We start from the raw sequence: 25,968 nt of genomic DNA, 5'->3' as shown, positions 1-25,968 counted from the left end.
CTATGTACTTAATTTATTTTATATTTTGGGTATGTTTTCTTAGAAGATATCTATAGCATCTCTGTAATAATTTGCAAAAAAATGCATTCTATATAGATCTACTATCGGACTATGATCACCAAGTTTGGTTCTGCTTTGTGGCAAACAGAAAGTCTTGATGTTGGGATCTCAACAGATTCTCAAAATTGCTGAGTTTAGCTGACAATTTCACACAATACAACTATTTTTATAACATCGTATTGTATATGTGCATATTTCAACTAAGCATTTGTAACATCAAATAGATACAAGTATGAATAATCATTATTTTCCTTAATTACAGTAACGAGCATCAAGAGAACAGGCCAACAATACAGTTACTGTTCAGTAAAGGATATAAGTAGGTATAATAATACATTAAACGCATCCCTAAGGAATTGGCGGCGAGCATCTCTGAGACTCTAAGGCTGCTACTAGATTTCCCCAGGGAACACGTTAATTTTCTGCCGCCTTGAGCATACTGCCCCCAGGGGACTCTACCTTTCGCGTAACCATTCAAACTGTAGGTGTTTTCCGACGAGGCTGTCTTCCACCGATTATCTCTGTTTTGAAATTTTATACTCCCTAATGTCTTGAATATAACAACTTAGGTGGACCCAAATTTAAGGCGCGTTGCATATATTTAGCACTCTCACTAATTTTAACTATACGTATTAATATCTCTACTAATATATAATATATATTATGTGAATTGTGAATGTAAGTATGTTTGTTACGCTTTCATGCCTAAACCACTGTACTGGTTTTGATGAAATTTAGTACAGAGATAGACAAGAGCTTTTATCGTGAACAAAAGGCTTGGTAGGTTGAAAAAGGGGGTGGAAATATGTATAAAATTTTCATCTTTATCGAAGAAAACAGCATGAAAATTTGTATTTTGGCACTTGATAAGAAATAATTAACTATTTGGTCTAATGTTTTTAAAATTTTGACGTGTGTAGGGTGAAAACGGGGGATGAAAGTTCTGTATCGGGTGGCTTACAAAAATGTATTAACCACAGCTGTTTGTTGTGTATTATTTGCAAAATGAGTATATTAAAAAAAATGTTGCCTAAGTAAAATTATATAAATATCAATTCAGTTTTATAAAATTGAGAATATATAAGATGTTATTTACATTACACACAAACATTCATTAAAATAAATAAAAACATACATAAAATTATTTGTGAATTACATTTGTATATAACTTCACAAAAGTGAAGGAATTATTTTATAATATTACTAGCTGACCCGACAGACGTTGTTCTGTACATAATAAAAAAATACTATTTTATGGGCATTTGCCAATAATATTTCACAGTGGAACTGTCAAACCGTGCGTCACTAAATTCTCTCATAGAAAATGTGTCCATACAAAACAGATATTGAAAATAAAATAATTATGGGTCCCAAATCGAAATAAAAACTATCCTATCTCTCAAGTTGGACTGAATTGCACTCCATGAAGTAATCCCAATTAAAATCCTTTCATTAGTTTAGGAGTCCATCGCGGACAAACAGCGTGTCACGTAATTTATATATATTAAGATTTTAAAATATTTAAAGCAGTCGAATCAATATAATGAAGAGCCTTTAAGGCAACACATACTGTATGTACTGTAGACTAATCGTGTATTTAAAAGTGCCTTTAAGTATTGAAATACATACAATAATACAATAACACCAACCATTATTATTAAAAGTTCAATTTATGATAAAATGATATGCGATACAAACAAAAGGAAAACTATTTTCAAATATAATCAAACTTTGTTGTTCAATCACATACAGTGTGCATCGTTTAGATTTTACACGTGTACAGAGTTTTGTAATGAAAGTAAATAATATAATGTACCAACTTTTCAGATAAAAAAGGGAATCTAATCGCAGTGGATTAGGAATTTCTGCTGCTCCTAGATGATAGAAGAACAAGACAACAATGTATCCAGGGGATTCCGAGCTCTGGCAATCAGTTCAAGGCTCCGTTGAGACCTTCTGCAATTGGCGTGCCATGTTGCAATATTGTTATTATTACAAAAACCGCGGGTATTCTTTACAACGTATAGTTCCTAGCATCTCTCTTACACCAAATTACGAAACTTTTTGTGTAGCTGATGAAGGCATCGAATTTGAGGAGCTACTTTTGATGAAGAGTACTAATGATGATATAAAAAGTTATTGTCACATTCAAGAATGCATATAAAACAATGAGTTTTAGATAAAGACATGTCATAGGTTTTTTTTAAATAAGAGACGAGACGTGCAGAATGTTCAAATGATGGTAATTGAGACGCTCTGCCAATTACAATGCTGTACCGCTCAGGATTCTTGAAAAATCCAAAAATTCGGAGCGGCACTAAAATTATTGCGCTCGTCACCTCGAAGACACATTTTAAAATCTCATTTGCCCATTAATTTCACTTGCTACGGCGCCCTTCAGACCAAAACACAATAATGTTTACACATTACTGGTTCACATAAGAAAAAGGCGCTGTTTTGGTACCCATAATCTTGCTGGAATCCTGTTCAAAGATGCCTTCCTCCATTAGTAAGGTATGAATAATTCAAAATGCTAGTAGGCATAGCCTGGTTTGACTTTCGCATATCTCTTATATATAGTATTATTATATATCTCGACTTTTTGGGGAGATTTTTATTTTTTTTATACTTTTATTTTATTTTATTTATACTAATCTTGTTGTTTGTTTTGATTTATTACTAATTTTAAATACTTAACTATTTCAAACATATTTTCGCATGCTTTATTCACCTTAAAAGGTAATGCATTTTGCAATAAGATCTTTGTATCTTAGCATAATTATAAGTGCAATAATCTAATTACGACTGGTGAATCTAAATAAATAAAAAATAAATCTTATTAAAAATGTGTTCCATTATTAAAGCATCAACTATTCAACCGGTATTGACTGATATAAATGATATACAATGTCAGTTATTTTATTAAAATATAGTAGATAAGTTACTATGTACCAGACAATATCATTAAGCGTATATCTTGGAATTCCCATTTCGCATATACACAGCATGAGAATGTGTGAGTACTCGGGACAGGAATCCCCAGGGATGCAAGAAAGTGTGGCCGAACCGCCACCTGGGACCGCGGGGGTAAAGTGAGGGTAGTCAAGGAAAGGATAAGCAACGCGCCATCACGAAGACAATCTACTTTTTGCACATATATATTTTAAAGTCACGCGTTCACTTTGAGTAATTAAGCATCAGTAGAATGATTGTTGGTCGCGGTCATCCCCGCCGGGTGCTGATAATATCTAAATGCCTAATGGCTGTTGGGCCTGTGACGAATGTATCGGGCCCTCGAACACCCCCAGCGCGGCTCCCGACCGACTCTCCACTATGTGATAATTCCAAACGCTGCGGCCGCGCCACCTGGGATACGCCAGGGACGAACTGTGCCCCACCATATTGCAATAAATTCTCTAACGAACTTTAAATTTTAATATAAACAAGAATATAATTGTATTTTCTTTCATTTACGCGAGTGTTACACATTTAAATAAGTGTTTTATTTAAAATGATATAATTATAATACTAGAATAATTATTCTAGTACAAGTAGTTAGTATCTAACTTGATTACTATTTTTATTGGTAAAACTTGCCATAAAGAGCATAACTTTCCCAAATGTCAGATAGAGGATTATTATTTGAGAGACTCTCCCAAGAAATAGTTGAAAATAAATAAATTTATCACATCACATTTTTTATGTAATACTAGAGGCTTGGCTGAGGATCTTAGGTTTTTTTTAATGAAAATAAGGGATGAGACGAGCAGGACGTTAGCTGATGGTAGTTGATACGCCCTGCCCATTACAGTGAAGTGCCGCTCAGGATTCTTGAAAAACCCCAAAAATTCTGAGCGGCACTACAACTGCGCTCGTCACCTTGAGATATAAGATGTTAAGTCTCATGTGCCCAATTATATCACTACGGTGCGCTTCAGAATGAACACATTAATGCTTACACATACCTGCTTCACGGCAGTAATAGGCGCCGTTATCCATAATCTAGCCGGCATCCTGGGCAAAGGAGCCTCCCACTGGTACTAGGTTAAGATCTATAGATATAGAGTGTACTGAGAGTTTGCCCAGATATACTCACGTAAAACTTAGTTGAGTGTGATAAAACGCGAACTCTGCTTTTGCATTGGGCTGTCTTAGCTAAAACGCAGCATACCAGTGTCCTGATTATTGTTTCCAGTGAACTCCTAAACTAATGAATATATTTTAATTGGATTGGATGGGATTGATTACTTCATGGAGTGCAGTTAAGTCCAACTTGAGAGATAGGATACTTTTTATTTCCATTTGCGACCCATAATTATATTTATTTTCAATATTTGTTTTGTATGGACATATCTGTGATAGAATTTATTGGCGCACGGTTTGACAGTTCTGCTGTGAAATATTATTGTTATTTTATTGACAAACTAGCTGACCCGGCAAACGTTGTTTTGCCATATAAAGTATAAATCACGCGATAGTTTTATAAGTAATAAAATATTGCCTATATTATAGCCTGTACATCATTTTGTTCTATTGTCAATAGTTTTTGCAGCGCACGCAAAAATACGTTTTCGATTTTACACCTTGTGTTACAAAATAGCAATTTTATTACGGATCCCTAATTTTGAAAAAAAAAAAACATAGCCTATAGCCTTCCTCAATAAATGGACTACCCAACACTGAAAGAATCATTCAAATCGGACCAGTAGTACCAGAGATTAGCGCGGTCAAACAAACAAACAAACAAACAAACACTGCAGCTTTATATATTAGTATAGAGAATAGATTTTATTTTATTGACATTAATATTATTGAGAAATTCATAAAAAACAGTATTTTATTTATTTTGTACAGAACAACGTCTGTCGGGCTAGATGACTATAAAATCGTACTCGAAGTAATCTTAACTTGCTAACCTTATACTTTGATAATTAAAGGTAAGTAAAGTCTGAGAAAAATCGAAGCATGCTCTATAGATCAACCTTACAAATTTGCTGTCGTTTGGATTGAGAAAGTGCGCCCTTTTATAGGGCATGAATCAAATCAAATCAAAATAACTTTATTCATGTAGGTCACGGAAATGACACTTATGAATGTCAAAAAATATGTTTTCTTATTGAATGTACCGCTACTTCGTAAAGGGTTGAGCTAATGAGAAGAAGTAGCAAGAAACTCCTTGCTACTCTTTTATATCAGAAAATGTAAATCAACATTTTCTTGTCATTTGGAGTATATTTTAGCCGGCATAATGTGATTCCACAAAGTTTGTGCGAATTAGAACTTAACATATAAATATTGTTGGAACATTAAATAAAAAAAATACAATATTGTTATGAATATCTCATCCATCATGGATATCTTGGTTGCACTTAAATGTCTGATAATCTGATGAGGAATCGATAAGCGTTTGTTAAATAATAAAAATGAGACAAAGGTACTATTTAATATTTTATAATATTTTCTTTTTAAGTATTTTTATATTGTTGGGAAGTTTTACCTATTGCTATTACTAACTTGATATTTTGATATTTAATTATGTAACCTATTTAGTATGAATTATTTTAAAAATAATTTCAAGGTCGCATTTTTGGTTTGTGTTGTCCACTAGTGGGAAAAAACATTTTTGCTTCAATTGAATCTGATCCACATGTTCTGTGCGACAAGCTGAAGCGATAGGTACTAGAAACTACTGTCCGTGCGAGGCCGGGAGCGTTGCTAGTGTTCTACACAAATGATTACCCGCCGTATGAGTACTTTTAATATTTTTTTTCAATAAAGCAATTTGCACACAATTTTCTTACGTTACCTAAGTTGTTTAAAATTTTCTCTTTGCTTGTTTGTATATGTGTTCGTGCATGCTAATCTCAGAAATGTTATAACCGATTCAAATGCAAATTTTCACTTATGCATTATTAAGAGCTTCCCGTAACATTAAGTATTCATATCGGTTTGTAAAAGGATGATTGGAAGTACAATTTCTGTTTAGATGGAATATTAACGGACCGATTGCTTAGGGTAGGGCGGGGCTAGTTGAGCAATTTTTCACTTGAGCGGCTATAACTCCTCAACTATAACTCTTAATGTCTTGTTCTGCATACTGATCAATTACTAATATATCCCTTAGCAAAAGTGTCCATAGTAATTATTTCTAGCTAGATGAGATTAAGAGCTACAGCTGTTTAAGTACCGAAAGTCACGTTTGCTCAACAAACCCCATGGGTGAGGTAAGTTGAGCAAGGATATGGGGCAAATTGAGCACTCAGATGGATTCAATGTTAACTAGACAAGAAATCAATTTTTTTTTTGACAATCATCTTTTATTTATGATTTTTATGGGCAAAACGACAAAACTAAATTATTCGAATAATGAACTCATGTCATTGTTGCAATTGACACAAGCGATACTAAGACCAGCATCAGGCTCACATTTTGTATGAGCCCATTTTCTGCAAACTTGACATTGTATGCATGTTTCTCGCCTTGTAAACTTTAAACTTCCCAGCTACAATCTTATTTGGCTTCAGCACAGTGGACACTCCTGTCTCATCCACATTCCAAATATCTGATACACTGAATCCATGTTTGTTTAGCAACTATAGCTCAACTAGCCCCACCACGAAATTTTAAGACAAAGGTGAGATTATGAACAATCTGTAAGAATTATACACAGAACCTTTATATGTATCAAAAGTAGAATAAATTTATCATTGTATAACACTTACCCGATTGAAAAAAAATGAAATCTGACAATTTCAGACGAAATATTACTGTTTACAAGTATTTTACTCTTTGTTGTCAAAATAAATAATGCGGTCATGTACTTTACTCGGTCGACGTGGCACCACTGGCGGTCGTGCGATAAGATCTTCTCAGTCGACGCTTTCTTTTCGCTATTTAATGTTTCTGCGTGCGGTGTATAGTTTCCGAGATATTTTGATTGCCCAACTTGCCCCTATGCTCATCTAGCCCCGCCCTACCCTATGTTAAAGACTATACAAGCAATGTTAAAAATACGCGGGTAAAGTTAATAATAGGGGGGGGCTGTGAACCTGACTTTTGATAAAAAAAGCAATTGTGAAAGAAAAAAACATACATTATGCCTTACTTAAATATATAAATTAAAAATATAATGTACAAAAAAACCTTTATTAGTGTAGGGTTTGAACCCACGCCTAAATCTGGTGCCATAGAAATTAGGTTACTCGGCCACGAAAGCAGTAGTTAAAATTACTGATTCAACTTCATCCCTAGTCCGCGGAAGGCTGTAATGCGACATGCAATAGTTGGACGAAAAAATTAGAGGCGATGTAATAAAAGTTTCGTAAATGTCCCAGCGCTATACTAAGTCAAAAATTTTGTGATGTAAGTATAATGTGTATTTTTTGTATGAAAATAAGGGACGAGACGAGCAGGACGTTCAGATGATGGTAATTGATACGCCCTGCTCATTACAATGTATTAGAGTACCGCTCAGGATTGAAAATCCCAAAAATTCTGAGCGGCACTACAATTTCACTTGTTACCTTGAGACAAAGATGTTACGAGTAAGTCTCATTTGCCCAGTAATTTCACTAGCTACGGCGCCCTTCAGAACAAAACACAGTAATGTTTATAAATTACTGCTTCACGGCAGAAATTGGCGCCGTTGTTGTAATCAAAATCTAGCCGCCATCCTGGGCAAAGGAGCCTGTCACTGGTTAATATATATAATCCCATATAAAAAATAAAGTTAATCCCAGATGTGAGAGATATGTCTTATAATCACTTTTCTCAGGGTGACGGGCGCAGTTGTAGTGCTGCACAGAATTTTTGGGTCTTTAAGAGTCCTAAGAATCCTGAGCGGCATTGCATTGTAATGGGCAGGGCAATTACCATCAGCTGAACATCTGCCTCGTCTCGTCCCTTATTTTCATAAAAAAAATAACACTTTAAACATAACCAATTGTCTAATCACTTTAAACATTCTAGTAATGAAACTTTATTAGATAACTATGAGCCAGATATTAATAACACTAGAGACACAGAACTTTGAAATTTGAGGTAATCTCGCCAACAATTTAGGACCATGGAGTTGGTATTTCGGTTTGTTTGGAGTGTCGAAAGGTATGCGATTCGACGCCGAACCCGAATGGAATTCCAAATGCACCCCTGAGGTTCGGCGGAGACACCGAACATTGGCATTTAATTAGCCACGTGCCTATTGAAACGATTCTTCACCCGACCAGCATAACTCACATTACAATCCTATCTAAGCAACCTATAAACGTTTAAGATAAACCGACACTAAATGATCAACCATCTAATACTTAGGGGTAGGACATCGTCGTTATCATAGTTTTAAGCTTAAAAATACGGGCCCCCAAATTAAATTACAACTAATGTCTAACGGCCGTTCCCAATATACTATCTACCGATAAAGATAAATTACTACCTGATACTGAAGCTGTCACAATATGGGATAAGTCATTCTTATCGCTTTATATTGGGACGCGTGAATTGCAATTTCCATACAAACTTCTATCGCTGTTAAGCTATGCGTCGTCCCATTGACAGGCAGCGTGTAGGGATAAGGTGAGTTACCGTCGATAAGTTTATTGGGACTGAAAAGTCAACGATAATTACGATTTTTATCTCAAGTAAGAGATAGACTGAATATTGGGAACGGCCGTAAATCAACACACTGCGTGGTTTTTCACCTAAAACACATTAAATTACTTTAATTAGCTTATAATTTCCAATTTCATTCATATCATTGTATTAATTTAAGCGCAATGAAATGTTATTGACGGAATTATTTGTAATGTCAATATATGAAGGTCAAAAAATATAGGTTCCGGATAAGTAATCAGTAACAAATTATTTACTAAAAACTTCTACGAAACACGCTGCATCTTATGATATAAGCATTATTCCGATCGGTTCAGTTGTTTTCGCAGTATAACCAAAGGAAAAAAAGGCTCTCCGTTTATTAGTTTATTATCTGGGAGAAGTGATCGTACAGTAAAGAAGACATCTGACTTAACAGAGAAACATTAAAGGTGGTTAAGACCGGACGACACAAGTGACAAGAGGTGACGAATACCCGCAAAATAAATTGCTCTGCGTGCCTGAAGGAAATATGTAATGGACCGAGCAGAGCTACTAAGCGGTATTGTCCGAATCAAAATTCACATTCAAATATTTTTATTCAAAATAGGATGTGACATCACTTATTGAAAGTCAAAAAACTACAACCCATTCCAAAATGAATGCCTCAGGCCTGAGAAGAACGGGCGCAACAAACTCTGCGGGCTTTTTTTTTTTCATCAAAAAATATGTTTACAAAGTAACATTATACAATAGGCCAGAGGGCGGTCGCTCCATTCCCAATCTGTGGTATCATTAAGAAAGTCGAAATATAGTACCTTTACCACACAAAAGTTTTTTAACAATCGTTTTGAATAACGTAATACTTTTGTTTTGAACATTTTCTGGGATCCTGTTGTAAAAGCATATACATTGCCCCACTAAAGACTTGCTAACTCGACTTAACCTTGTAGCAGGCATAACAAGTTTGTTCCTCCTGTTAAAATTATGAATGTCGCAGTTTCTAGAAAATTCTAGCCCGCCACTACATGTCCAGAGCTGTTTGACAGCAGAAAAAGGTGTCGAAAAAGGCTAAAAAAGAAAAAGGCTATATGTTTTTCCAATAATTTTTTTCTGAATATAAAAATATCTGTACAGAATGCGGTCCCGTCGTCAAGATCTCCAGGGAATAAGCCCACGCGCCCAACTTCGGGCTCAGTGGCGCCGCTCACCCCCGAGCCGGCTCCCCCCCGCAAGCCACCCTTCACCCCGCTGAGAATACATTTGCGCAACGTTCGTGTTGGCCCAACAACGAGACTGCGACAACGCGAATCCGTCGCTAATAAAAATTAACTATTCATTTTCTGATCACAAGAAGCGACATACAAAACAATGAAAATTCTTAGAGCGGATAACAAAAACGACGAAAATGTACAGCGTGATGCAAACAATAAGCAGTTTGTGCTCTTGGGGTGCTCGAGAGAAACGAAAGGTTCGTTATGTGACCATACGAGGCTTGGACAGCCGATTGTATACCGACGAATGTTATTGCTCAGTGTCTAGGGCTTTCTGAATAGCACTACGGCGCCTATGGCTAACAGTAATTTTACTTTACTTATGTACTCACAGATGAATTGCACATAAAACGAGTTACTACAGCGTTCAAAACAGCTTGCAATAAACAATAGAGAATTTCTAGAACCAAGTTCGTATTTTGTTTCAATATAAAATGAAAATTTTGCAATAGATAATCAACCGGGCAAAAATTTAATATAATATTTTACAAAAACTGAAAATTTTGAACACAGCGAGAAGAAACTATGAATTAACATATAAATAATAGATGTCCAAGCAGTTTCACGGAGATTTATCGCAAATGGTGCTAAGATAAGCGGAGACAGAGTCGTAAAGTAGCAAGATGGAATTGAAGTTGGGAGTTACCTCTGCGGAGGTACACCCTTTGACGAAGTTGTAAAAACAGTATTAAACCGTAGTAAAAACGCATCGCGAGCACAGCGCTCTATGAAACATGGCGCGTCAAAAACTGCTCTTATTTTAGTAGCCTTATGAATTTCAACGAAGTCTCCGATGTAACGACAAACTGTGAGTCTCAGAGGGATATTAAATTGTGAGATGTATAATAACCACAGGGCTTTCATTTATTACGTTCATTATGTAGATGATTTTGTTGATTACACACTATACCTACAATATATATACAGTAATGTGTAAGCATAACTGTGTTTCGGTCTGAAAGGCACCGTAGCTAGTGAAATTACTGGGCAAATGAGACATCTTATGTCTCAAGGTGACGAGTGCAATTGCAGTGCCGCTCAGAATTTTTGAGTTTTTCAAGAATCCTGAGCGGCACTACATTGTAATGGGCTGGGCGCATCAATTACCATCAGCTGAACGTCCTGCTCGTCTCGTCCCTTATTATCAAAAAAAAATATTTTGTATCTAAATAATTGAATATTATGAATAAAATTTGTGGAAACTATGCTTACCATGGCCTCCATTTGTGTCGTTAGGATCGGAATGATTCTTCGAATGACTCTCGTCCTCAATACCTGAAATAAAGTTACGATAAAATGCAAGTCTTAACTAGCAATTGCCTACAAAAAAGAAAATTATCTTAAGTATCACTAGGTGCATGGAAATGTACCAAAACTTAGCATGTAAAGATAGCATTTTGGCGTTGGATACCAACGCTGATTTACGGCTATTTCCAATAACCCTTAGTTTCACTTACTAGACGTAGACAAATCTATTCTTTTATGCTTACTTACATTTCAATAACCTATCGACATAAAGCATTGGACTATAACTATTTTGGACATAACTATGGATAGATAAGATCTTGTCATTAAACGGTGACAGCAATGTATCCGTAAGTTAAACTAAGGATAGATAGGTTATTTAAAACGTCCATTAAACCACGAAATTACTGCCAGTGCTTCAAAAATTTATTTGAAGCATGCGTTTAGGCGATTAGAAATTAATAGCAATTAGGCAAATAGAATATTTATTTACAGTTGTGTTTTGATGGTAGTAGCCAAAACAAAAATATAAATAGATCTGTGTGTGATAGTTAAGTATATTATGGTGATGTAAAAAATGTAAAATAAATACATTACGAAGAATACTCTGGTTGTTCTCTCATGTTAAAAGAATATCATCTAAGATAAAGCACATTGGACAGTGACGTGTTTTCTGCCGACAAAAAGTAGTTTTATAGTAATCGTTGCTATTTTGTGTGTACGGCTTACTGGGTAACTAACTGCTATTATTCTTCTCTCTCAGACTGTTATTTGTTATAGATCCGGTGTTAGTATATTATTTGATGTCAAATAGAATACTGAAGGAATTAAAAAAGACCGGACAAGTGCGAGTTGAACTATTGAACTACAAATGTATATTTTCAGATTTTTCCCTGTACTTGTAGTATGAGTCGGTATTATTTGGCGAATTTCATAGTTCTAGGTCAACAGAAAATACCCCATAAATTTTGATCCCCTCAGAGTGTCAAAATATACGTTCGTTGCTGCAAAAATGGTCATATGATTTTTTACGTTTACTTAGAAGTTTGATTTTTTTACAGCTTTAATAGACTTTAGATTTGAGTATATCGTTTTAATTTAAACTCGATACCTCCACGCGTTCCCGAGATAAAGCGTCTTGACAGACAGACATACGGATGGACTACAAAGTAACCTACAGCGGTTCTGTTTATTTCTTTTGAGGTACAGAACCGTAAAAACGCCTTTTTTAATTTCAATTTGATTATTATATACCCCTTTTTTGTTTTCAAGTAAGTATCTGGTGTCTTGCACGTAATTTTTATCTCCTGGATGGATTACTTACCATGGGGTCAATGTCATGTTCGTTTTCACGCTTCTTATATTAAAAAAAAATTGTCCTACAGAATTTTAACAAAACGTTTGCCATAATTGTATAATGAATAAATAAAATAACCTGTGACAATAACAGTATCAGTAAAGACCTAACATAATTGCGTAGTGCTGGGGTAATCTGGCGGTGGATGTGCTCAGATGGCACCGTCACTCTATCAAGTTCTGCCGCGGATGTAACTGACAGTTGACTAAGTGCTGGGTGCATGCCTTGCCGCAACTGCGAATCAATCAATCTCTATTGAATTACTGCCAGTGCGACACTGTCCCCAGGCCGCTGTGCACTTGGAGTATTTGATTAAGTCGAGGTAATCACGTGAACTAATTACAGTTAACACGCTCCGTTGTGTGCGGCGCGCATCATTTTAGTGTATATGTGAAAACGGTATTGAATGAGACTGACTCGTTCGTATAAGTAACGCTCTTTGCGGTAAAGTCAGATCAAATCGACTGGAGGATATCCTGAGGTATTCACTTTTGCCGTGGGGTCTTTAGCGTCATCGTTGTTTTTGGAAAATTTTCCGTAATTTTCTAAAACTTCTTTATTACTATAATAACTGTTAATGTTCCAGAGCTATATTTGTTTTTAACTAATGTACCTCGACTTTACTTTAATCTACTAACTAGATAACTTGGCTATGTTCAAATAGTTTTCCAATTTAGAATTATATATAGTTTAGTTCTATTTCGTTACTTTGCAGGTAACTATTATTTTAGAGTATTAGAAGCCAGACTTACATAAGGATTTTATTATTTAACAGTTTTTCTATGAGCTTTTGTTTATTTATTGTTTTGTACTAAGTAATAGCATAGAGCTCGCTAGTAGAAGGTTTAAACTAAAATGTTTTTTTTTCAAACGTCTACGAAATATAGTACTTTATTTATATATGTATACTTTAACCGTACAGATTAAAACTGCTAATATAAAGAATCTAGTACAGTGGAAAAATTACATCTTTATTCCGAAAATCAAGTAACTGCCTGGCATCTATCATGTGCAGGGCCACTTCGCACCCACTGCAGTCGTGTCTGTCTACGCATCATCCTTTATCCGAGCCAGTACATCAGTGTCCACTCCACTGTGACACTGAGCTGTCAACTCCGTTCGTTCATTCACATGACTGCTACTGATGACTCGTAAATCTTCACTTCATTTTATACAGGGTGTAAACGTTAAGGGTGACCTAGCGATTATTCCATAGCTATTTTTTATTATTGATATCGAAAGTACGTTACCTAATCAATAAAACGATATCAATAACTCTGTAAAAATTAGACGAGAAGTATCTAAAATTTTGATGTTAAGCACTCCGAAAAAATTTTGTATGATATATATGAGTAGAAAGGTTTTAGTATCCTTGTTTTAAAAGTTTACTATAGCGTAGTACTCATCTTAAGGGAAACTGTTAATTTTTTTTTATGAAAAAGGAGGACAAACGAGCGTACGGGTCACCTGTTGTAATTTAATCTCTTGCAACACCAGAGGAATCACAGGAGCGTTGCCAGCCTTTAAGGAAGGTGTACGCGCTTTTTTTGAAGGTACCCATGTCGTATCGTCCCGGAAACACCGTACAAGGAAGCTCATTCCACAGCTTTGTAATACGTGGAAGAAAGCTCCTTGAAAACCGCACTGTGGAGGATCGCCACACATCCAGATGGTGAGGATGATATCCTAACTTGTGGCGTGTCGTGCCTAGGTGGAATTCGGCGGCAGGAATCAGGTTAAACAGCTCTTCGGAACACTCCCCGTGATAAATGCGGTAGAAGACATACAATGAAGCGACGTCTCTACGCAACGCCAAGTGATCCAGCCGTTCACAGAGCACTGTGTCCCCGATAATTTGAGCTGCTCTGCGTTGCACGCGGTCAAATGGATCTAGCTAATACTGGGGTGCGCCAGACCAGAGATGACAGCAATACTCCATGTGTGGCCGGACCTGCGCTTTGTAGAGCGCTAGTATGTGGGCCGGCTTGAAGTATTGCCGTGCTCTATTAATTACGCCAGTTTCTTTGAAGCAAATTTGGCTTTGCCCTCCAGATGACCACGAAATTGGCAATCGCTCGAGATTTCGAGACCCAGTATTCCGATACTAGGCGAGGCTTTGAGGGAAGTGTTGTCGAAGAGCGGTGATACGACAAATGGGGTTTTTTTAGTGGTAAACGCGCAAACTTGAGTCTTCTGGGGGTTAAATTGGACTAGGTTCAATTTTCCCCATTCCGCGACCTTCTCAAGAGAGGCCTCGATAGAAGACACAAGTTTCTCCCGGCACTGGTCGACGATTTCCCGAGAGAGACCTGCATGGCCCATGTATACGGCATCTCCAGTGCTGTCGTCTGCATAGCAATGAATGTTGGAGGTGTCCAACATATCATTGATATGCAGAAGAAACAGCGTGGGAGACAGCACACAGCCTTGGGGCACTCCAGCATTCACGGGCTTCGGGTTCGAGCAATATCCGTCGACAACGACCTGTATGCTGCGCCCAGTGAGGAAGCTGGAGGTCCACTTGCACATGCTCTCGGGAAGCCCAAATGATGGAAGTTTGGAGAGGAGCGCCTTGTGCCATACACGATCAAAGGCCTTCGCTATATCCAGGCTAACTGCCAGGACTTCCCCCTTGCTTTCAATAGCCGCAGCCCATCTATGTATTAGGTATACCAGAAGATCACCTGCCGACCGACCATGGCGAAACCCGTATTGTCCGTCGTTGATCAACTGGTGACCCTCTAAGTATACCAAGAGCTGACGGCTAATTATGCTTTCCATGATTTTGGAGAGCAGGGAGGTAATAGCAATAGACCTGTAGTTTGCCGGATCCGAACTGTCTCCTTTTTTTTTGGTCGGATGGACAAGGGCTGGCTTCCATGAGTCAGGGACTACGCCTTTGGAATAAGAGTGCCGGAATAAACGCATTAGCACCGGCGTCAACTCAGGGGCACACGTTCTAAGCACGATTGGAGAAATGCCATCCGGCCCGCTCGACTTCCTGACGTCCAACGAAAACAGAGCTCGCCTAACAGTTTTTTTTTTATGGAATAGGAGGACAAACGAGCGTACGGGTCACCTGTTGTTAAGTTATCACCGCCACCCACAATCTCTTGCAACACCAGAGGAATCACAGGAGCGTTGCCGGCCTTTAAGTTTTTTGTATGAACTGTACTTCACGCATAGAGCTCTGACACCACGGGATGGTCGGCGGTGTTTTTCCGTTGTCGTCAAGAGTCGAGTTGGAGGCGAAAAGAGCGCACAAGAGATCGGCTTTCTCGTTTGCCGTATGGGCCAGGGTGTCATTCCTCATGGCGGCATGGACGGCTGCCTGAAGTTACCAAGAGCAGCTTTCGACAACGACCAGAACTTGCGTGTTCCGGTCGGGTAACTGGAAAGCTGCTCGCCGATTTTGACGACGTGTTTTGACTTTGCACGGGTGATTTGCCGCTTAAAAAATCTGGAGGCACGGTTGTATTTCTTCTTAACAACTATGCAGTTCGGATCCTTTGTGCCCAGCGCCGCAACCCAAGCTCGATACGCCTGTTTTTTGCAGTCAGATGCTGCTTTAACTGACGCATCGAACCAGGGCTGTGATCTGCCACCGATCGGTACTACAGAGTTTGGTATAAAAATATCCATACCCTGTAGTATCACATCGGCTACTGCAACGGCGCAGGCACTAGGATCATCTGAAGGGAAACAAACCCTGCCCTAAGGGTAGGATGCAAAAAAGGAACGCATCCTATCCCAATCTGCTGACTTGTAGTGCCAAACGAGTCGGGTCGCTGGTGGTCTGCGACGTTGGCGTCGGATAGGCACTACACTCCTGACCAGGCAATGGTCGGACGTTCCGAGACGGGCGTCGACAAAGACCTGGTAACCATCGGGATGTGTAGTCAGCAGAAGATCCAATAAGGACGACATGTCCGGGAGCCGCGTTGACGACTCAACCAATTGGGACAGACCATACGCCAATGCAAAATTATGCACAGATCGCCCTGCGTAGTCTGTGGTACGTGATCCAAGCCATTCGGCATTGTGCCCGTTGAAATCACCCAAGACTACGATTTCAGCGGAGGGGATCTGTGCAAGCACGTCGTCAATTGCCGCTTGAACGCAGCCCATGAGATGATCGGTTTCTGCGTTACCACTATGGGACCTGTAGACACACGCATAGATGCGGATGCGGTCCTCTAAATCTACGCGGAGCCAGAGAGTGGACAGGTCCCTACCCTCAAAATTGCAGAGACGGCGACAGCAGATATCTTCCCTAACGTACACACATACCCCGGCATGAGGCAAAAAATTGTGCTCAATTTTGTACCCGGGGTACGTTATATATGACGTATCGCTAGGTAGAGATATCTGCGTCTCCGTAAGGAAACACAAGGCCGGCTGCACCGTCTCAAGGTGGTGGTGGACGGCGTTTAAATTGGAGTGAATTCCCCTGATATTGCAAAAGTCCACGTTGGGTGTGGAGCGGGGTGCCGTGGTGCTACTGCCTCGTTTGTCCTTTGCCATGCGCGGTTCTGTACCCTCCCCAGAATACGAAGGGCAGCCCGAGCTAGAGTGCTCGGGGAGGGATTCTCCGACTCTGGTAGAGCCGGTACCCTCCTGGGGTAAAATCTTTTTATGATCCGCTGTCAGGGTGGAGGGGGAGGGGGGGAGAATGGCCACCGGTCCTCGACACTAACCTATGCGAAACATAGCGGCACTAGGCCGCTACTTCACGCCGGTATTCTGTGCGAGTGTGGTAATTAGCCCGGGCGAGTCTGGCCCGATTGTGCTGACGTCAAAAAACGGCAGCGAGACTCTCCCACTTCTAAAAAGCCCTTAGTCGCCTCTTACGACACCCATGGGCCTGGGACTCCCCTATTTTTCTTACGCCCCGGGGAAAGTACAGGGCAAAATTAATTAACCTAACAAAGTAATAAAACTATCTTATAATTGAATAATATTTATTTCTCTAATAATAATAATGTTCAAATGTACGAGGTGAAGTCCTTGTTGTGCGATACAATGATCTTTCACACTTAACCATTAAACTCTGTATACCATAGAGTAGCCTCTCAATAGAAAAGTTTTAGTTTCCTTGTATTAAAAGGATATTTTAGCTTAGGACTGTTATTAAAGTAAAATATTTATTAATCTAACATAGTAATTAAGCTGTCTTTACATTGTATAATATTTTTTTCTTTGTAAGTGCAAAAGTTTGTATTCAAAACAGATGTCCAAGTCCTTGTTGTGCTACAATGACCTTTCTACTAATCTCATACTAAATGTATGGGAGTGTTTAATATCAAAACTTCGATATCAGCTTATCGACAGCAGCTCAGCAAAGCTTTTTGATAAAAGGCATAAAAGGCATTTATTTTCTCAAAATTGATTCCTTTAGAATTCTTTTTGATGTCATTTCTAATAACTACTAGATACTACTACCGCTTCGAAAACAAATGGCGCTCTGAGAGAGAAGAAGCGGCGCATGAAACTCTCTCAGCATTCTTTTTTTGCGCTCTTTTTAATAAAAATATACAATATTGTAAAATTATTTCTATCGCTATAAAATAATCACAATCTAGTCCCAGGCTGTCCGATAATTTAGATATTCAGAAGTGGAGTAATAGGATTTACGACAGAGCCTTTTTTTTTATAAAACATTTAAATTTATTTATAGATAATGCCTGAACAGTGGCTGGGACTTGAAATGGGATAGAAGTGTATACATTTACCCTTAAAGCAATTATGTATCTTATGAAGCCTACTAGAATTGAAAATCACTATTAAGAGCAAAAAAGTGACGATTTTTGTGAACGTATATTAAATTTTCAAAAATGTACTGAGAAGGAACAGTCATAATATTTATTTCTTTAAATTTTTCTTTGAGAGACTGTCTATAACCAAGCTGATGCTATATGCACGAACAGCTCTCTTTTGCAGAGGAAACACTATATCATTGCAGCAGCATAACCCCATAGTAAAATAGCGTACGCCATGATGCTGTGAAAATAACTGAAGTACACTAATCTAGCGATCGCAACATTCGCAGAGCTGAGTCTATCTGCTAGATGGGCAATATGTGGACCCCACTGAAGCTTTTTATCTAACGTGATACCCAAGAAGACCGTAGTGTCCACAAGTTCCAATCTCTGGTCATTTATAAGTACGTTGGTTTGTACCTCCGCTGTGTTTGGTGTAACGAACCGTAAACACTTTGTTTTTTTACTGTTAATATATATAAGTTAATATCTGTTATAGCTACGGAATAAACGCCTGGACACAACGATTACATCTTGTATACCTATTTAAGCTTTGTTTATATTAATTGAATTAAATCCAACTAAAATAAAAGTCATACTATCATCGAGTGATTTGAAATGATTGAAATTATATAATGTATACGTACTCAGACGATGTCTTGCTGAGTCTTCAAATTGAATCATGTCTTTTGTAATCACGGTCTACTGTCCGTGAAAATCATGTCCTTAAATATATTTGTTTATTGTGGTTTCTCTACTGGAATTTTTGAAGTTATAAAGATTTCTATAGTGTCTTTGTTTAACGATTACTAGAGTGTATTTTTGACGATTGTATCCGAGAGATCAGAGTAGTGCAGAGGTTTGTATTCAAAATAGTTTTTGCTTGCTGCGACCAGATTAACTATCGAGGCAAAAAACTATAATATCTTCTTACGTACGTACATAGGTACATACGTACACATACACACTTATATTTAAATGTTTTTTAAATGTTGACAATATTTGTACGTGGCGAAGAGCTTGCAATAATGTTAATAGTTCGTTCTGTTTTCAAAACATTATGCGGGACATTGATAAAGAATGAAATACCCAGCACAGTTTTCAAAATAGGTCATATAAACCCTTGGTCAACTGTAGTTCGTTTACATTCATAAAACATGCAATCAACAATCCCTTTATAACTTCATATGCGAATTATTTACTTATTACCTTCAAATGGTTCCTCTCCATTGCACGTGTCTTCTTCTTCAACTTCTTCTATTAAATTGAGTTCGTCTGTTAGTTCATCATTCTCTTCGTTATCTGCACTTCCCTCAATATTCTCAAGCTCACGTTCACCTTCTGTCAATTCTTCTTCGTCTGCTGTAAATATAAATGTATATAATACCTTGAACGTTATAAGAATTACAACATTTTTAAATTATTCATAGGACGTTTAATTTATAGGGCGGGTTTGAGTGTGCTAAGACGAGAGATAGACCGTGGACTCTGCGTCCCATTTTGCATATAAATGTAAAATATGTGTTTTTAACATCAGAAATATTTTTTTAATTTTATTTTATGGTTGTGGGCAGTTAGTGGGCAAATTAGTGTCAAACAATTTGTACCAAACAACCATCTGGCTCGTCATAAGAGGGAGGAGGCCTATCAAAATAAATAAACTTTATTGGTGTGTGTACAATTATATGTTTTTTGTAAATGTTTTAAATACTGTTTGTTTCCCAAAAATAAAATAAATAAATAAATAAAAGCAGTAGGTTCATTAGTTGCTGAATTTTATTTCCTTATGCCTCCACATCGCAGCTACCTCTGTAGCAACATAACGTTCTAAAACAATAATTATTCGCCATTGTTTAATTTTTGCGATCAATTCTTGCTATTTATAAATAATGCACATCGCATTCATACCGTAAATAACATAAACTAACAAAAAAATAAGAAAAAGTAACTGTCGGCAATAAGTGATTCACATTCATATCTTTACAGTTCACAAGTCTCTGAAAGCTTGTAAAAATAATTATCGGCGAAACATTATTTAAAATTGGACGTATTTATTGTGGATTATGAAATATTAGAATAAAAACAATTAACAGTGGAAAGGTAATAGCCTTCTACAGGTATGGATGTGGCTAGCATCTGCTGACATTTCATTTATTCAGCGGAGTGTGTGGACTAATACAAAAATTATCACCGTGGACTCTTCAACCCTTCTCGAATCTATTGTATTATTTGAGCATCCATGATACAACAGCACCCCCCCACACAAACTGTTTCCATGCAGCTAATAATGTCCTTGGAGTGGAGACTTTAATTAATTCCCTTAATATGCGGGAAGGAACCGACATAATAATATGGTAGCACAGCAAGGATATAGTGTATAGCAATTTAATGTGAGTTTCATCTTTTCTGCGACTTCATCCACATTTTTTTATAAAAGAGGAGGGCCATCTTACGTGATCGCCGCAGCACCCGTATTATCTTACAACACCAGAGGAAACACAGGAGCGTCGCCGGCCTTTTTGAAGGTAACCATGTCATATCGTCCTGGAAACATATTCTCAGAGTCATTTAGCTCCATACCGTTGGGGGCTTCTTTGCATAGGAAGGAGCGTGAGTTTGTTTTTCATTTTGAAGAAGCGCCGTACTTGTTAGTGTTACTGACTGACTAGACTGTATTGTGATGGGCCGAGGGCAGGTAAACTTCTTGTTTTGTATCGTTACATATTTTCTCATGAAAAGATACCAAATATTACTAAAAAGTTTGCTAAGGCTGCGGTGGATCGACTGTCCCACTTACTGACATGTTAACTGTTTTCAATAATCCGATAATATAACATAATTATGATTTCTTACTACAGAATGTTTCTCACTAACATCTCACTAATACCTATAAGAATAATTATTTTCTTTGATATTATAAGTTTAATTTCTTTTTGCAAAATGCGACAAGCTATCGCTTAAAACATACAACTAAATATATAAATTATTAATTGTAATATAGTATAAGTTTGCTTTTAATGATACGCCAACTTATACTTCATGTCGACATGTCGCTTTCTACCTGGCAGTTGATAGCTAAGTTCACAAATTCATTGAATTATAAACATTAATTTAAAGTAAGGAAGTTCTTTTAACTTTAAATTCCAACTCAGCAAATGCAACTCTTTTTACGGCTACCAGGAACAGTGTTCCACGGGGTGTTTCAACAGTTTTCCTTTTCATCGACATAACACGCAGGTTTACTAAATTCCACTGATCGTAAGTTTCACTCAAGTAAGGGATCATCTTGAAATCTTGATCGCCCCGCGACCTGCAATAACAGAAATTGGCCGCACGTTGCGGGGAACTAAATCCGTTTAATACTCTTTACGTTATTGTTACCAATCTCATTATAAGTGTTTTCGATTTCGTCTACGACTTTGTCGGCATTGTTAACATTGCACTATAACAATTTAGGAAACAAACCTATGATTATATTTAACAGGAGTTACCTACCCTCTATGTTGGTATTGGGCACGGACCAGAATTCTGTACTGTGGTATTGGGTGAGTTTTGAATTGGTTATGGTAATGGTGGAGACAATCTATACAATTTTTTTATCCATAAAATGACAAGCCACATAGCCGAATGGTTTGTGACCCTGCCTACTAAGCTTAGGGTTCCCGGGTTCGAATCCGAGTGGGTGCCATTTATATGTTGAATATGGATGTTTGTTTTCGAGTCAAATGATGTTTATATGTATTTATGTATGTTAAAAGTAAATAAGTAACTATACGGTATTAAATATATCGTTGTCTCGCAATTAATAGGCTTCAAAGTATGTGCTTGCTTTGCCTAGTTTAGGGCGAGATAATTTGTGTGTAAAGTGTGTCAATATTATATAAAATTTAAATACAGTTTTAGCAAAAGTTTTCAATTGTATATAACTACCATCAAATTAATATTACGGAATGGTTGAATAGTAATATAACCAAATCTTTATAGTCCAATAGAGTTGTGGTACATAGTTTTGTTAAGTGTGTTATGTGAAGCCACACGGACTACAAATTTTAATGTCATGGACTTATTTACTTCTGAACCGATTGAAGTAATAATAATAATATTTTCACAATTTTACACAAATTATCTAGCCCCAAACTAGGCATAGCCTGTAGGTACTATGGGTACAAGACAACGATATATTTAATACAATATACTTACTTAAAGATACATAAACACATATAAACATCCATGTCTAACAATCTAAACAATCGTATAAATGATTGCACCTACCGGGATTCTTATAGAGTTCATTGTTCAAAGTTTATGTGTACCGATAAAGCGCGAGTTAAATGCAGAGTTCAGGAATGCGATAGTGATGTGACCTAATTAATATTGATGGCCATAATCATGAGTGTGTCGATAAATTTAAGCAAATCTTTAAGTTGACCATTTTAGCCTAATAATTAAATCTCAAACTCCAAACAATTAACTACAGTCACAATTCAATCTTGTTTATTTATTTATTTTTTCTCTTTTTCTACTATTTTTAAGTCTTTTAACACCTATAACAAAAGGAAACGAGTTGTCTACGGCTGCTGTCAGCAGGTCGACTTGGTACCTGAAAAATCAGTGTTGGGATTGGGGTTATCCTAATCTCAATTCAAAAAATGCTGAGTAGGTGTCCTTTAATGACACCATACTTTTAATTTGTTAATTTTACTATGTATACAGGTTGTCCCAAAGTTATGGGACATGAAGGGAAAGTACCTTAAATATCGAAGATGGCTATTTTACTGAAATAAGTCTTTATGTTATTTTTAAAAGTTAGTACTTCTGCATTCAAAGATTTTCTAAAAATTACTTGCCTCGTCTGGGAATCGAATCGACTGAAATGTTTTTTTTTTTTTTTTTTTTTATGGAATAGGAGGACAAACGAGCGTACGGGTCACCTGGTGTTAAGTGATCACCGCCGCCCACACTCTCCTGCAACACCAGAGGAATCACAAGAGCGTTGCCGGCCTTTAAGGAAGGTGTACGCGCTTTTCTTGAAGGTACCCATGTCGTATCGTCCCGGAAACACCGCACAAGGAAGCTCATTCCACAGCTTCGTGGTACGAGGAAGAAAGCTCCTTGAAAACCGCACTGTGGAGGACCGCCACACATCCAGATGGTGGGGATGATATCGTAACTTGTGGCGTGTCGTGCGAAGGTGAAATTCGGCGGCAGGAATCAGGTTGAACAGCTCTTCGGAACACTCCCCGTGATAAATGCGGTAGAAGACACACAATGAAGCGACGTCTCTACGCAACGCCAAGTGATCCAGCCGTTCACAGAGTACTGGGTCCCCGACAATTCGAGCTGCTCTGCGTTGCACGCGGTCAAATGGATCGAGCTGATACTGGGGTGCGCCAGACCAGAGATGACAGCAATACTCCATGTGAGGCCGGACCTGCGCTTTGTAGAGCGCTAGAATGTGGGCCGGCTTGAAGTATTGCCGTGCTCTATTTATGACGCCCAGTTTCCTTGAAGCCAGTTTGGCTTTGCCCTCCAGATGGCCACGGAATTGGCAATTGCTCGAGATTTCGAGACCCAGTATTCCGATACTAGGCGAGGCTTTAAGGGAAGTGTTCTCAAAGAGCGGTGATACGGCAAATGGGGTTTTTTTAGTGGTAAACGCGCAAACTTGAGTCTTCTGGGGGTTAAATTGGACAAGGTTCAACTTACCCCATTCCGCGACCTTCTCGAGAGAGGACTCGATAGAAGACACAAGTTTCTCCCGGCACTGGTCGACGTTTTCCCGAGAGAGACCTGCATGGCCCGTGTATACGGCATCTCCAGTACTGTCGTCTGCATAGCAATACATGTTGGCGGTGTCCAACATATCATTGATATGCAGAAGAAACAGCGTGGGAGATAGCACACAGCCTTGGGGCACTCCAGCGTTCACGGGCTTGGGATTCGAGCAATAACCGTCGATAACGACCTGTATGCTGCGCCCAGTGAGGAAGCTGGAGGTCCACTTGCATAAGCTCTCGGGAAGCCCAAATGATGGAAGTTTTGCGAGGAGCGCCTTGTGCCATACACGATCAAAGGCCTTCGCTATATCCAGACCAACTGCCAGGCCTTCCCCCTTGCTTTCAATAGCCGCCGCCCATCTATGTGTTAGGTATACCAGAAGATCGCCAGTCGACCGACCATGGCGAAAGCCGTACTGCCGGTCGTTGATCAACTGGTGACCCTCAAGGTATACCAAGAGCTGGCGGTTAATTATGCTCTCCATGATTTTGGAGAGTAGGGAGGTAATTGCAATAGGCCTGTAGTTTGCCGGATCCGAACTGTCTCCTTTTTTTGGGATCGGATGGACAAGGGCTGACTTCCATGAATCAGGGACTACGCCTTTTGAATAAGAGTGCCGGAATAAACGCGTTAGCACCGGCGTCAACTCAGGGGCACACATTCTAAGCACGATTGGAGAAATGCCATCCGGCCCGCTCGACTTCCTGACGTCCAACGAAAACAGAGCTCGCCTAACAGTTTTCTGTCGGAACTGTACTTCAGGCATGGAGCTCTGACACCGCGGGATGGTCGGCGGTGTTTTTCCGTTGTCGTCAAGAGTCGAGTTGGAGGCAAAAAGAGTGCACAGGAGATCGGCTTTCTCTTTTGCCGTATGGGCCAGGGTGTCATTCCTCATGTGCAACGGTGGCATGGACGGCTGGTTGAAGTTACCAAGAGCAGCTTTCGACAACGACCAGAACTTGCGTGTTCCGGTCGGGTAACTGGAAAGCTGCTCGCCAATTTTGACGACGTGCTTCGATTTCGCACGGGCGATTTGCCGCTTAAAAAATCTGGAGGCATGGTTATTGTTCCTCTTCAGAACTTTGCAGTTCAGATCCTTTGAGCCCAGCGCCGCAACCCAAGTTCGATACGCCTGTTTTTTGCAGTCAGATGCTGCTTTAACTGACGCATCGAACCAGGGCTGTGATCTGCCACCGATCGGTACTACAGAGCTTGGTATAAAAATATCCATGCCCTGCAGTATCACATCGGCTACTGCAACGGCGCAGGCACTAGGATCATCCGAAGGGAAACAAACCCTGCCCCAAGGGTAGGATGTAAAAAAGGAACGCATCCTATCCCAATCTGCTGACTTGTAGTGCCAAACGCGGCGGGTCGCTGGTGGTCTGCGACGTTGGCGTCGGATAGGCACTACACTCCTGACCAGGCAATGGTCGGACGTTCCGAGAGGGGCGTCGACAGAGACCTGGTAACCATCGGGATGTGTAGTCAGCAGAAGATCTAATAAGGACGGCATGTGGCTATCCACATCCGGGAGCCGCGTCGGCGACTCAACCAATTGGGACAGGCCATACGCCAATGCAAAATTATGCACAGATCGCCCTGCGTAGTCTGTGGTACGTGATCCAAGCCATTCGGCATTGTGCCCGTTGAAATCACCCAAGACTACGATTTCAGCGGAGGGGATCTGAGCAAGCACGTCATCAAATGCCGCTTGAACGCAGCCCATGAGGTGATCCGTTTCTGCGTTACCACTATGGGACCTGTAGACACACGCATAGATTCGGACGCGGTCCTCTAAATCTACGCGGAGCCAGAGAGTAGACAGGCCCCGACCCTCAAAATTGCCGAGACGGCGACAGCAGATATCCTCCCTAACGTACACACATACCCCGGCATGAGGCATGAA

The 25,968-nt window shown here is 38.9% G+C and overlaps 1 protein-coding gene across 1 annotated transcript in view; it reads right to left on the bottom strand.

Annotated features, from left to right (window-relative positions):
• LOC126976747 (zinc finger protein 423 homolog) overlaps positions 1-25,968 on the bottom strand; it is a 163,899-nt gene that overhangs the window by 108,052 nt on the left and 29,879 nt on the right. The window contains exons 2-3 of the mRNA XM_050825306.1: positions 19,491-19,643; positions 11,133-11,195 (exon numbers count right to left, since the gene is read on the bottom strand). Of these exons, the coding sequence (XP_050681263.1) occupies positions 11,133-11,195; positions 19,491-19,643 (216 nt within the window). The remainder of the gene's footprint in view (positions 1-11,132; positions 11,196-19,490; positions 19,644-25,968) is intronic.

This window comes from Leptidea sinapis, chromosome 42 (genome assembly GCF_905404315.1).
Source record: "Leptidea sinapis chromosome 42, ilLepSina1.1, whole genome shotgun sequence".
In the NCBI taxonomy this organism is placed as follows: domain Eukaryota; kingdom Metazoa; phylum Arthropoda; class Insecta; order Lepidoptera; family Pieridae; genus Leptidea; species Leptidea sinapis.
The sequence above is the reverse complement of the archived record's forward strand: the minus strand, read 5'-3'. Positions and strand labels throughout refer to the sequence as shown.